General features: G+C 36.7%; 1 protein-coding gene across 2 annotated transcripts; it reads left to right on the top strand.

Annotated features, from left to right (window-relative positions):
* Nucleotides 1–12,228: 12,228 nt before the first annotated feature.
* On the top strand, nucleotides 12,229–15,645 carry her9 (hairy-related 9). 2 transcript variants are annotated; one of them, XM_062052223.1, is made up of 4 exons: nucleotides 12,229–12,541; nucleotides 12,631–12,726; nucleotides 12,807–12,894; nucleotides 14,702–15,645. In XM_062052223.1, exons 1-4 carry the CDS (start codon nucleotides 12,434–12,436, stop codon nucleotides 15,268–15,270), a joined length of 861 nt encoding a protein of 286 aa, XP_061908207.1. In that variant the 5' UTR covers nucleotides 12,229–12,433; the 3' UTR covers nucleotides 15,271–15,645. The 2 variants fall into 2 exon arrangements, with proteins under 2 accessions (XP_061908207.1, XP_061908206.1); XM_062052222.1 differs by having other exon boundaries at nucleotides 12,233–12,541; nucleotides 14,699–15,645.
* The last annotated feature ends 224 nt before the right edge of the window (nucleotides 15,646–15,869 follow it).

Here is a 15,869-nt window from a genome sequence, read left to right as displayed (position 1 = left end):
TCATGTCATTGCTGGTTTCGATACTACTATGATTACATCGATATACTATTTTCGTTTTTTTAATTTATTTATATTATGTTTATAAACTCAGGAAATATGTCCCTGGACACATGAAAGCTTTGAATATGACCAATGTATGATCCTGTTACTACTTGGTATCGTATTGATACCTACATTTGTGGTATCATCCAAAACTAATGTAAAGTGTCCAAACAACAGAAGAACAAGTCATTATTAAATTTTAACAGAAGTGTAGATAGAACATGTTAGAAGAGAAAGTAAGCAGATATTAACAGTAAATGAACAAGTAGATTAATAATTCATTTTCTACCACTTGTCTTTAATCATTTTGACAACATAATAGAATGGAAAATGACCCAACATGTTACTGCATATGTCAGCAGACCAAATTAGGAGCCTTTGTTTGTTTACTTACTACTAAAAGACAAGTTGTCTTGTATGTTCACTATTTTATTTAAGGACAAAGTTGCAATAAGAAACATATGTTTAATGTACCCTAAGATTTTTTGTTAAAATAAAGCCAATAATGCACTTTTTTGTGGTCCCCTTTATTTAGAAAATTACCGAAAAGTACCGAAAGGTATCAAAATATATTTTGGTACCGAAATATTGGTATCGGGACAACACTACAACAGAGTAATACCGTATTTTTCGGAGTATAAATCGCACCGGAGTATAAGTCGCACCTGCCGAAATTGCATAATAAAGAAGGAAAAAAACATATATAAGTCGCAATGGAGTATAAGTTGCATTTTTGGGCGAAATTTATTTGATAAAACCCACCACCAAGAATAGACATTTGAAAGGCAATTTAAAATAAATAAAGAATAGTGAACAACAGGCTGAATAAGTGTACGTTATATGAGGCATAAATAACCAACTGAGAACGTGCCTGGTATGTTAACGTAACATATTATGGTAAGAGTCATTCAAATAACTATAACATATAGAACATGCTATACGTTTACCAAACAATCTGTCACTCCTAATCGCTAAATCCCATGAAATCTTATACGTCTAGTCTCTTACGGGAATGAGCTAAATAATATTATTTGATATTTTACGGTAATGTGTTAATAATTTCACACATAAGTCGCTCCTGAGTATAAGTCGCACCCCCGGCCAATTTTTGAAAAAAACTGCGACTTATAGTCCGAAAAATACGGGACATGGTTTCTAATAAGCTTTCCTCAACAAGGAGACCTTTTCCTAACCGGTTTGATCACTTTGTCCGAGCAAGGATTCAAGCAAAGGCCGCTGGCTGCTGGTCATTCCTTGCTGTAAACATCAGAGAGCACCTAATTGCCCAAACGACGGCAGCTAATACTCATTGAATTGACTCTCCTTCTACATTCTGCACATGGATTCCAAGAGGTACATGGGCTCATTGTGCTAAAAACAAATTAAGCAGACGGCAGTGAAAAGGAGCTGCTGAGCTTTGAGCGGCACAGGACAACAGGCCACTGAAGTCTGCTAAATCTGCAAACACTGCTTCTCCCCTCTTTTTGGGAGCCTTTTCATCTCCTCCAAGCATCTCCTCCTGCAATTCTTTATAGCTCAAAAGACTAAGTCAAAAAGCAAGTACTTTTGCTTCTTTTCTGCTGAATGTTGCTGTGATTTCTATTCTCCGCATTCCTTCAGAAAGCCATGTCGGTATCAGCTTTAATGATGTTCTAATGACAGAGTCACTCAAAAAGTGTTCTTGTCCTTGAAGGGGAATTCCTGCGCTCTTTGTGGCCTTTGATATGCAGGAGTGAAGAAGGGGAATTATCGGTGGATATGGTCCGACATAACAAAAGTTGCCCGACTTGTTCTGTCCGACTTCCCCTCGGGTTCAGCAGGTGCGACTCCCCCGTACAAAATTATTAAAGCCAAAGCCTATTACCTCCGATGCGGCGGTAGGCAGTTGTGTAATCTTTGCAGAACTCTGTAGAATTAGATCTGCATCATTTGGGCCGATCCAAAGGCAAATAAAGGCAGAGTGAGTCCAAGCACACACAGCTGGCCCTTGAGACCCTGGATCCCGGGTAAACAAGCGTCCAGCATGCCTCAGCACAGATCAGCCATGGGGGCAGATGAACCCCCCAACAATGGCTTATATAGTCTCCTTGAGCGGGGCTTAGCAAAATTTTATTACATTTGACTCGTTTCAATAGACTGCCGACCAAAAGAGGATCATTGAATTTGTCATCAGTTTTAAGATTACGCAGACATCTATGCTGCCTCAGACTTGGTAATGCGCCTTTTGTTGGGGAATATCCCCTGATTTTACATGGAAATGTACTCTTTTAATTTAGAGTTATGGTTGCAAACGCACCAAAGCAAGTCCACCTGCCCAAACTTACAGGTGTACTTATTTCATGTTTGTATGTTTTGTTCCATATTTCTAATGCGTACTTTGCATAAGTATCTGATCCATGCAATCACATGGGACAATGTAACATATATTTTCTATGCAAATATTATTGCAGGTGATACTGTTCGTATTTGCATGAATTTTTTTTGGTTTGGGGGCGAATTTATATGGATTTATTATGTTTGAATTCATGACACATAATTTGCATGTATGTTTGAAGTAGGAAATCCCAGGTGCATACAAACGGTTGACATATATATATATATATATATATATATATATATATATATATATATATATATATATATATATATATATATATATATATATATATATATATATATATATATATATATATATATATATATATATATATACTGTGTATACTATGTATCAGTGGTCCCCAACAACTGGGCCGCGGCCCGGTATCGATTGGTACCAGGCCGCACAAGAATTAAAACAAATATTTTTATTTTTTATTTTTTTTATTTTACTTTTTTAAAAATTAAATCAACATAAAAAACAAAGGATACACTTACAATTAGTGCACCAACCCAAAAAACCTCCCACCCCCATTTACACTCATTCACACTCATTCGCACAAAAGGGTTGTTTCTTTCTGTTATTAATAATCCTGATTCCTACATTATATATCAATATAGATCAATACAGTCTGCAGAGATACAGTCCGTAAGCACACATGATTGTATTTTTTTATGACAAAAAAAATTAAAAAATACCCCCCCGGTCCGTGGGACTAATTTTCAAGCGTTGACCGGTCCGCAGTTATAAAAAGGTTGGGGACCACCAACGTTCCCTCTAAGGTGCGCGCCTGTACAATTGCACACTGCTCAAGCGTCCTCTGCGCACGGCAAATCTATGCCACGCACACAATCAAATAAAGAAATAAGCACATAACAATTTTCGACACACGGACACGACAGAGAAAACAGTTTTCGTCATCATTGTTCAAATATTGTAACGTCTGTCGAGACGCTTTGAGGACATGAATTCCATCCATCACTTTACTGAGCTAAACTCTTTATTGTCAGCCATGAACACATCACCAAAACATTGGTAAAAAAAATGATATCTAGCAAAACTGGTCATTTTCTGCAGTACAAACCAGACCAAAAGCAACTTTGTTATATCAACAGCAGCCGCTCGCTCTTTCTCACTTGCGCCAACACATGCACATATGGCACATAGCCAGTGATGCGTTTACAAACACACAAAAAGTCGCACAACTCCAACACCACACATAATGTGTAATTCCAGGTCGTTACACTATGATTTACCAATCAAATGTGTGCTTATTCTAGTGTCATTTATTAGGAATCTTAATTTATAAATATTAATCATGAAATGCTGTTAGTATATTAAATAAATACTAATAAAAATATATTTTTTACAAACAGGAAGTTGCAGGAATGTACACATGATCCCCTGCTTACATCTCATTGTGCAACATGTTAATGTTTTAGTGGGAGCTAAATGCAATGTCTGAAAAGGGGTAAAAAATATTTCAAAGCAGGACCTCCACCCAGACAAACAATACAAGTACACAGTTCATGAAAAACAATATTTTTTGTTATTGTCATTGTAAGTGGGCCTAAACACTTATATTAGAAATGGAAATGACAGCTGTCATTTGATTATAATAATAAGAGAATGTTGTCTGTCTATCTGTGTTGGCCCTACGATGAGGTGGGGACTTGTCCAGGGTGTACACCGCCTTCCGCCCGAATGCAGCTGAGATAAGCTCCAGCACCCCCCGCAACCCTCAAAGGGACAAGTGGTAGAAAATGGATGGAGGGATGGAGATTGAACTTGTTATTTAGTCAGGTTTGGGACAGACGTTAGAAACCGGACCTGGACCAAGGGGGCCCGGTAACCAGAAGGTGATGTCCAAAGAGCTTGTGCAGAGCAGGAGAAATCCACAGAGACACAGATGCCCTCCCAAGAAGTTGTCCTACCAGTCGGTAGCTGTGAAACCTGTCTCTGATAAGCAAAAGATTGAAATAGGACGAAGACTGTGGCTGGTGGCTAAAGAAAAGAAGATGGCTGCTGTTAAACACTGAGCATGATACATTGCACCATTGCACTTCACCTCTCATATCACAAACACTAGGTATCGTGTTGACACGGGAAGAGGGAGGGGTTGTGTATCTAATGGCTGAGACACCATCATAGAAAGAAGGTGTGGGTGTAAGGAGGTGAACTGATGTGGGGAGTCTGCAGAGGTTCTTTCAGAAGGCTGGGACAGTTGTTAGGGAAGCCTCCAGGGGGCGCCACTTTGTGGTCTGTTCACTGTTGTCTGTGAATGTTCTTCTTCGTTGGTTGTGGCCATTGATTGATTGATTGATTGAAACTTTTATTAGTGGATTGCACAGTGAAGTACATATTCCGTACAATTGACCACTAAATGGTAACACCCGAATAAGTTTTTCAACTTGTTTACTATCAAATATATACTGACATCATAATACAGTCATCACACAAGATAATCATCAGAGTATATACATTGAATTATTTACATTGTTTACATTATTTACAATCCGGGGTGTGGGATATGGAGGGGCCATCTTAGGTCACAACTCCATGTCCTTTGCTAAAGGTAAGCAGTATGGGACCAGGCTCCCCAGTTAAAATATGAAAAAAAAAGGTATTGTTTTGCACTGTTAAGCCCATTTATTCACAAAATATGATGGCTAAGAGTTATACTAAGGTGGGGGTTCGGTAAGTTGTGAGGAGACTGTGGATTTTGTTAAGTTTTTATTAGGGATGTCCGATAATGGCTTTTTGCCGATATCCCATATTCCGATATTGTCCAACTCTTAATTACCGATACCGATATCAACCGATACCGATACATACAGTTGTGGAATTAACACATTATTAAGCTTAATTTGGACAACCAGGTATGGTGAAGATTAGGTCCTTTTTAAAAATAAGATAAATAAATTAAAACAATTTTCTTGAATAAAAAAGAAAGTAAAACAATATAAAAACAGTTACATAGAAACTAGTAATTAATGAAAATGAGTAAAATTAATTAAAGGTTAGTACTATTAGTGGACCAGCAGCACGCACAATCATGTGTGCTTACGGACTGTATCCCTTGCAGACTGTATTGATATATATTGATATATAATGTAGGAACCAGAATATTAATAACAGAAAGAAACAACCCTTTTGTGTGAATGAGTGTGAATGATTGTAAATGGGGGAGGGAGGTTTTTTGGGTTGGTGCACTAATTGTAAGTGTATCTTGTGTTTTTTATGTTGATTTAATTTAAAAAAATAAAAAAATAAAAACGATAACGATAATTTAAAAAACGATACCGATAATTTCCGATATTACATTTTTAAGCATTTATCGGCCGATGATATCGGCAGGCCGATATTATCGGACATCTCTAGTTTTTATGCCAGTGTGTGTGGTAGCCCAGAAGCATGTTATGCTAGGACATGTTTTGGTTCTTTTCATATGATTATCCACTCACTCAGTCACTTATGCCTACACGCACGCACGCACGCACGCACACACACACACACACACGCACACACACACACACACACACACCCACACACACACACACACACACACACCCACACACACACACACACACACACACACACACACACACACACACACACACACACCCACACACACACACACACACACACACACACACACACACACACACACACACACACACACACACACACACACACACACACACACACGTTACCTGCTGGGTATATTACTGGTCACAATGAGAGAAGTTGATTGTGTTATAAGATATAAAGTGTTATAGTGTGACATATTTTGTAACAACTCCATGTCCTTTTCTAAAGGTGAGGACCCTATGCTTCCTTGCCTGGTCTTTCTCTCCGTCTTCCCACGCACACAAAAATACAATACACAACGCAGAGACTTCATAGGGAGACCGAGGACTGGACGGACCCGGGATAGGGGAAGCCAGCTTCAAGGGTTACATATATATATATATATATATATATATATATATATATATATATATATATATATATATATATATATATATATATATATATATATATATATATATATATATATATATATATATATATATATATACACACCGTATTTTCCGCACTATAAGGCGCACCGGATTATAAGGCGCACCTTCAACGAATGGCATATTTTAAAACTTTGTTCATATATAAGGCGCACCGCATTATAAGGCGCATAGAATAGACACTACAGTAGAGGCTGGGGTTACGTTATGCATCCATTAGATGGAGCTGCGCTAAAGGGAATGTCAACAAAACAGTCAGATGGGTCAGTCAAACTTTATTAATAGATTACAAACCAACGTTCTGACAACTCTGTTCACTCCCAAAATGAATAAACAGCTATTTTATTATTTTCCCCGAGGTAAAGTCAGTGACGTGGTGTTTTGTTTATCTTTGAACAACAGCAAGGTATAACATGTAGTGCAACATTTATATCACATAGTGGAGGGGAACTTTTCCCTGATTCAATAAACACGTAAAAAACAGTCTGATACTGTTACGGTAAATCAAACATTAGTGCAATCACAATATGGTAACACTCAAAATAGTGCAGAGCAATAACAATATGTCAATACCTCAACGTTGCTCAAACGTTCATGTCACACAACACAACACAACACACAAAATAAACATGTAACGCTCACTTTATAAAGTTATTCCTCATCCACGAATCCCTCGAATTCTTCTTCTTCAGTGTCCGAATTAAACAGTTTGGCGAATACGGCATCCAACATCTGTCTCGTTGAAGTCGTCATTAATCGAGTCAGTGTCGCTGCTGTTGTCTAGCAGTTCAGTGACAATTCCTGCCTTCCTGAAAGCTCTGACCACAGTTGAGACTGATATATCAGCCCAGGCATTTACGATCCACTGGCAGATAGTGGCGTATGTCGTCCGGCGCTGTCTCCCTGTCTTGGTGAACGTGTGTTCGCCTTCTGTCATCCATGTTCAATTCTCTCGCTGCTGCTCTATTCCCATGTTCTACTGCGTGACTGATCGCCTTGAGTTTAAACTCTGCGTCGTAAGCGTGTCTCTTAATGGGAGCCATTTTGGGGTCTTTACATAAACAAAAAAATGGAAATGAAACGGCACGCCTCGCGCAGTCATATATCCCAGCATGCACCGCACGCTTCTTCTTCTTCTACGGGGGAAAATGAAGTCTGCTTACCGTAGTTGCGATTGATTGACTGATTGAAACTTTTACCTGTTGGAGGCTCAATATTGGTCCATATATAAGGCGCACCGGATTATAAGGCGCACTGTCAGCTTTTGACAAAATTGGATATATATATATATATATATATATATATATATATATATATATATATATATATATATATATATATATATATATATATATATATATATATATATATATATATATATATATATATATATATATATATGGTTCAATCCTGGGCTCAGGATCTTTCCGGGTACTCCGGCTTCCTCCCACCTCCACAAACATGCACCTGGGGATAGGTTGATTGGCAACACTAAATTGGCCCTAGTGTGTGAATGTGAGTGTGAATGTTGTCTGTCTATCTGTGTTGGCTCTGCGATGAGGTGGCGTCTTGTCCAGGGTGTACCCCGCCTTCCGCCCGAATGCAGCTGAGATAGGCTCCAGCACCCCCCGCGACTCCGAAAGGGACAAGCGGTAGAAAATGGATGGATGGATGGATGGATGGATGTGTATGTGTCAAAATGTGCATGCATGTGTGTGTATATGTATATAAAAAAATGTTTGTAGATGTGTGTTTGTATATGTGTATGTATATATATGGACATTTGTGTATGTATGTGTGTATATATATTTTTATATGTATATATGATATGTATACACATATACAGTATGTATACATGTATATACATATATGTATATAAATATATATGTTTATGTACGTGTATATCTGTATATATTTGTACATCTGTATATACAGCATATGTGTGTGTGTTCGTGTAGATATGTATGTGTGTATATATATATATATATATATATATATATATATATATATATATATATATATATATATATATATATATATATATATATATATATGTTTATGTATGTTTATGTATGCATATATGTGTGTATATGTATATATATATATATATATATATTTATATACATACATATATGTATATATGTATGTACATATATATGTGTATATATATGTATATATATATATATATATATATATATATATATATACATGTATCTATAAATATATGTGTGTGCGTGTGTGTACATACGTATATATATATATATATATATATATATATATATATATATATATATATATATATATATATATATATATATATATATATATATATATATATATATATGTGTGTGTGTGTGTGTGTTTGTGTGTGTGTGTGTGTGTGTGTGTGTGTGTGTGTGTATTGTCCTGTTACAACAAGGGGAATACTTGTTTGTGCTCGTTAGTTGTCTGTATATTTTGCTTTCTGTATATGAACAGGATATTAAATATATATCATCCTATACTATGATGCTGCAAATTGCAACTCATATCTGTATAATTGTTTTTAATTAAGTTTTGTTTTGTGTACTTTTCAACTCAAGTTGAGTTTTGCGTCCTTACTTGGTTTTGGGTCAATTTAAAATATCCTCAACAATAGCTGCATTTATATGCATAGGTGCATGCATTCATTAACACAACAATAATAGGCAATTTGATATATGTATTTGTTAAAGCCCATATAAATGAGCCTTGAGCATGATTGTGTGCAGAAAAGCCACCTTGTGGTCAACATGAAGAGCATTTTCTAGCCTCCCTCTTCACGCACCTCAGACAAACTATTATTTACTTATTATTTCAATGAATTGATATCAAGTAAATTAACTGCTTAACCAGACTCAGAAAAATCAATATTAATGCATACAATATCAACATGCCACGTTAGGGCAGATTAATTGTACACAGTGGTCGCTAGGTGGAGATCAAACCCAAGAAAAACCTTTGTCACAAAAAAATACTTTTCCTTAAAAGAATGGATCTGCTATCCCCGTTTAAATAAATAAAAATAATTTCAGTAGGCCTTTAAACACAAATCTTGCAGAAACTTTAAAGTAAATCATATACAGTACTCTTTACGCTAAATATCTGATTTTAGAGTGATGCAGTATAGTTTTTGTACACCTTATGGAAAGTTGATGTACATGACAATAACTTTTTCTGTAGTTTTGCACGCTTTTGTATAAAGATTTTGAATATTTGTCTCCTCGTGACTACATGTATATGTATATGTATATATGTGTATATAAACATACTGTATATGTATATATATGTATAGAAATATATATGTTTATGTATGTATATATATGTGTATATCTGTATATATGTGTACATATGCATGTACGGTATATGTATATACAGTATGTGTGTGTGTTTGTGTAGATATGTGTCTATATGTATATATCTTCGTCTCCTCGTGACTATATTTAAATGGGCTAGAATCGGCGCATGCAACATGTATATGTATAGAAAAGCGCTATACAAGTATAACCCATTTATCATTTATTTATTTATACATGTGTATATATACATACTGTATATGTATATATATATATATATATATATATATATATATATATATATATATATATATATATATATATATATATATATATATATATATATATATATATATATATATATATATATATATATATATATATATATATATATATATATATATATATATTATATATATATATATGTGTGTGTATATATACATACTGTATAAGTATATATGTATATAAATATATATGTTTATGTATGTGTATATATGTGTATATCTGTATGTATGTGTACAATGTATAGACAGTATATGTATTTATGTGTGTGTTTGTGTAGATATGTATATATATATATATATATATATATATATATATATATATATATATATATATATATATATATATATATATATATATATATATATATATATATATGTTTATGTATACATGTATGTGTGTATATGTGTGCGTTTTTGTACACTTTATGGAAAGTTGATGTACACGACAATAACTTTTTTTGTAGTTTTGTACACTTTTATATAAAGTCTTTGATTATTTGTCTCCTCGTGACTATACTTAAATGTGCTAGTATCGGCGCGTGCAACATGTATATGTACATGTATGTATGTGTATATACACATACTGTATATGTATATATACTGTATGTATATAAATATGTATGTTTATGTATGAGTATATATGTGAATATCTGTATATATGTGTACATATGTATATACAGAGTGTGTATATAAATGTGTGTGTGTTTGTGTAGATATGTGTATGTATATATATATATATATATATATATATATATATATATATATATATATATATATATATATATATATATATATATATATATATATATATATATATATATATATATATATGTTTATATGTTTATGTATACATGTATGTGTGTAAGTGTGTGCATTTTTGTACACCTTATGGAAAATTGAAGTACATGACAATAACTTTTTTGTAGTTCTGGACGCTTTTGTATAAAGACTTTGAATATTTGTCTCCTCGGGACTATATTAAAATGTGCTAGTATCGACGTGTGCAACATTGTATATGTATATATGTGTTTATATACATACTCTATATGTATATATGTATATAAATATATATGTTTATATGTGTATATATTTCTATATCTGTATGTGTACATATGTATATACAGAATGTGTATATTTGTGTGTGTGTGTGTTCGTGTAGATATGTGTGTATATATATATATGTATATATATATATATATATATATATATATATATATATATATATATATATATATATATATATATATATATATATATATATATATATATATATATATATATATATATATATATATATATATATATATATATATATATTTATGCGTATATGTGCGTTTTTGTAAACCTTACGGAAAGTTGATGTACACGAAAATAATAATATTTTTTTGTAGTTTTGCACGCTTTTGTTTAAAGACTTTGAATATCTGTGGACTATATTTAAATGTGCTCGCACCGGCGCGTGCAACAAGTATATCCAAGTCTCGTGGCACACCGCACCACCCTCCTTCCTCCCAACCTTCCCCCTCCTCCCTTTTTTTTTTTTTTTTTTCCTTCGCCCCCGCTCTCCGAGATGATTGATATACGTAGGGGTGAGTTGGGGGGGGGGGGGGGGCATTTAGCGAGCCAATGGGAGTGTCCTGTGTGCCTCATTTGCATAACGTGGTCGCACGCCATTGGCTGAGTGCGTGCTGCTTGAGAAAGCTCCTCGCGTGCCATCACACGACGCCGCACGCCCGGAAGTAGTCGTAAAAAATAAAAGTTGTGTACTTAGGCGGAACCGGTTTTGCTGAAAGTGTGTTTGGATATATATATATATTTTTAAAAAAAAATGTTTTTTATTTTTTATATATATGTGTATAACAAACATATAACATACTGATAAGGGTAGTTTTGTTTAAAAAAAAAAAATTAAATAAAAACTAATTAATTTAATGTCTTTTTGTAGTTAAAGTTGAAGGCAAACATCCAAGCGCATTCCCCCGGCTTATCGTCGCCACCTCCCCGGGCCTGCCGCACAGCCGCTCGCCCCGCTTGTGTTGTTCTTCCCCGGCGGGGCTGATTGAGCAGCGCGTGACTGACGGCCCGCAGAAGCGTTGGCCAATCAGCGGCCGGCCTGGCGCCCAGCGGGCTGAGCCGCGCCCCCATTGGCTGAGCGGAGTGTGGGAAAGAATGCAGAGAGGGTTTCACACGAAGTGGGAGCACGCGCGCCGCCTATAAGTAGATCCGTGGCGCGTGTCGGCGGCACAAGTGAAGACGCGGACAACTCGCCACTCGACACGCTGATAACAGGAAAGCATTATTTTTGCTGGACCGCCATTCATTTTTTTTTTTTTTTTCCTGAGAGGATTTATTGATTTTTTTTCCCACGCGTTGTCTATATTTCCACCCACGACCATGCCGGCTGATACTATGGAAAAGCAGACCGGATCCCCAATGGCTGGCGCCCCTGCGAACGGATCGCACACCCCAGATAAGCCAAAAAACGCCAGTGAGCATAGAAAGGTAAATAACACTCATTTTTTCATTAATTATATGTTATTATAAGAAGTTTTATCATTTTTTTTAAACACTTTTTCTTCCCCCTTTTGCAGTCATCCAAGCCCATCATGGAAAAAAGGCGCAGAGCGAGAATCAACGAAAGCCTCGGCCAGCTCAAAACGCTCATCCTTGACGCACTTAAGAAAGATGTAAGCTTGACTGGTCGTTGAGAAAAATATACAAATAATGAAATTGGATCGGCGTTAAACTTAAGCATGCTCCTCTGCAGAGCTCCAGACACTCCAAGCTGGAGAAGGCAGACATCCTGGAGATGACAGTGAAACACCTGAGGAACCTGCAGCGCGTCCAAATGAGTGGTAAGTTGAGGCCAATGTGATTATGATGAGGAATTAGGGCAGTGGTTCTTAACCTTGTTGGTGTTACCGAACTCCACCAGTTGCATATGCGCATTCACCGAACCCTTCTTTAGTGAAAAATAAAATGTTTTTTTTTTTTTCAAATTCAAGACAAAGTTATATGTTTTTGGTAACACTTTAGTATGGAGAACATATTCTAAGTACTAAAGACTTAATTTAGAGTTATTTGGTTAGGGTCAGGGTTAGAGGGTTAGGGTTATAATAAGGCCATGCCGAATAAGGCATTAATAAGTACTTAATAATGACTAGTTAAGTTACTAATTTGCATGTTAATAAGCAACTAATTAATGGTGAATATGCTCCCCATACTAAAGTGTTACCATGTTTTTTTTACTGGTGCATAAAATGAACCGTGCATGAACATAACCTTGTTCAAACAATAAAAACCAACACAGTGCATAAACTCACAACAAATTACACACCTGCAAACCAGTCAGCTGTTGCCGTATCCGTAATACGCCGATAGGGAGAAGTTTGTATTTACACGATGAGTCAGGTGTGTTTTGACCTCCGCCGAACCCCTGAGGCCGACTCACCGAACCCTTGGGTTCGATCGAACCCAGGTTAAGAACCACTCAATTAGGGCATTTAAAGCAAGTTGTGGTTTATTGTTTACGTTTATTTTGAACTTGCGTACACAATTTCCCAGTTTCTCTTCTCAGCATGGTTGAAAGGAAGTGAAGTGAAGTGAATTATATTTATATAGCACTTTTCTCTAGTGACTCAAAGCGCTTTATATAGTGAAACCCAATATCTAAGTTACATTTAAACCAGTGTGGGTGGCACTGGGAGCAGGTGGGTAAAGCATCTTGCCCAACGACACAACGGCAGTGACTAGGATGGCAGAAGCGGGGATCGAACCTGGAACCCTCAAGTTGCTGGCACGGCCGCTCTACCAACCGAGCTATACCGCCCGGTTGACAGGAAGAAGCAGAGTGTATTGAATCCTATACCCCTTTTCTGTTTCGTAGCAATTACTCACATATATTTTCACTTCCTGTTTATTGTTTATTGAGGATCCCCGGGCTAGTCTTCCTGGAGTCCCTCTCAAAAGTTCAAAGTAAAATAATAATACACTGATACAGTTACAAAACATACACAAATCCAGTTACAAATAAAAAGAAAAGAAAAAGAAGATTCTCAAAATAATCAAATAAAATAACTACACAGATCCAGTTACAGAACTTAGCACATCCAGTTACAATAAAAGAAAGGAAATAGAGAAAGAGAGAGAAAAAAAAAGTTGTCAAACTGATAACATGAAAGATAAATTCTTAAGTCTAAAAAGTGACTTTACATGTTTCCTTAATGCTTTTTTTTTTACTGGGAATAGTCCTAATATTTAAATGAAGTGTATTCCATAATGAAATGCCTCTGTATACAACTGTGCTTTTCATTGATAGTTTTTGGTCGTGGTAATGCAAGTAGACTTTGAGTTAAAGCTTTGGTACTATAGTGGTGAACATCGGCATCTGCTTAAAAAGAGCTGTAGGGTACTTGTTCTGAATAATGTTTTGAATAAATAACAATAAACTGTTAGATAATCTATTAATAACCTTCAGCCATCCAAGACAAGCATGCATACGGTCCACACTCGATCTATAAGAACAATCAAGACTAAGTCTAGCTGCCCTATTTTGAGCTGTTCTCCTCAGTTTTTACACAGTTTACTCCATAAATAATACACTTCTAGTAATGGTTTAAGAGTGAATGCATCGCTAATGTTGTTTCCTCCTTTCTTCAGCAGCTCTCTCTCCAGACGCCAGCGTCCTCGGCAAATACAGAGCCGGATTCAACGAGTGCATGAATGAAGTCACCCGCTTCCTGTCCACCTCCGAGGGGGTGAACGTGGAGGTGAGGTCCAGGCTGCTCAACCACTTGTCCAGCTGCATGGGTCAGATGATGGCCATCAACTATCCGCAGCAGCAGCAAAGTTCCCCCCAGCAGGCCCACCTGGGTCAACCCCTCCACGTGCAACTCCCCTCCACCCTGCCCATCAGCCCCGCCATGGCCTCCAAACTCAGCCCGGCGGAGGCAGCCTCCCCGAAGGTGTTCGGCGGCTTTCAACTGGTGCCGGCGTCCGATGGACAGTTCGCGTTCCTGATCCCCAACCCCGCGTTTGCAGCCGCCACAGCCCCGGTTATCCCCCTGTATGCGAACGCGGGGCTGCCTTTGGCGGTCAACGGGCCTTCTGCGCCCACCGCAGCGTCGCCAGTCCACGGTATGACGTCGTTCTCCGGGGGGTCCCAGGCAGTCAGCCCGGTGGGAGTGAGCCCTGGCTCGGACAGTGGTGAGGCTGTCTGGCGTCCCTGGTAGCGCCTCCTTGGCAAGTTAGTGGATGCAACGAAAACCAGGAACTGTGGGACTGCCGGCTGCTATATGAGGATCCAACCTGGGACTTTTAATGCTTCAGGACCTTGAACAACGTTTTTGTTTCGTTTTATGGAACAGAGAGCTCTTAGATGGCTCAATTAAAACAACTACCTATTCCAACATTTGGATTTCGGTGTTAAACAATGTGTACATACATAAAAGATGATTTATAGGAGTTTTTGCTATAAAGTATACTTTCTATCAAAAGGTTTAGTTTTGTACATTATACCAAAGTTGTCTTTTATATGTTTTCTTGCTTGTGTTTTCAAGAAAAAAAAACTGGGTGATTGCCTGGTGTTTGATTAATAAATAATGCAAAAATACACTTTTCATGTCTACAGTCCATTTTTGTCAAAAAAACATGTTGACTGACAAGCCCAAACAAATCCTAACACAAAAAGATGAGAATTGTTTTTTTATTCTCCAATTTAAACTGGCAATCTTTCAGGCATGTTTGGCGGGAGTTCTTCACATCTGGCGTGGATTTTGTTTTCTCTCTCTCTCCCCCTCTCTTTCTCTCTCCCCTGCATAGAGGTAATTAC

Source organism: Entelurus aequoreus, linkage group LG07 (assembly GCF_033978785.1).
Source record: "Entelurus aequoreus isolate RoL-2023_Sb linkage group LG07, RoL_Eaeq_v1.1, whole genome shotgun sequence".
NCBI lineage: Eukaryota > Metazoa > Chordata > Actinopteri > Syngnathiformes > Syngnathidae > Entelurus > Entelurus aequoreus.
This window is presented reverse-complemented; position numbering and strand designations above follow the sequence as displayed.

Coding starts and splice junctions, on each gene's coding strand:
- her9 (XM_062052222.1), top strand. CDS start 12,434: ATGCCGGCTGATACTATGGAAAAGCAGACCGGATCCCCAATGGCTGGC. Junction 12,727..12,806: donor TTGACGCACTTAAGAAAGAT/GTAAGCTTGACT, acceptor GCTCCTCTGCAG/AGCTCCAGACACTCCAAGCT. Junction 12,895..14,698: donor GCAGCGCGTCCAAATGAGTG/GTAAGTTGAGGC, acceptor TCCTTTCTTCAG/CAGCTCTCTCTCCAGACGCC.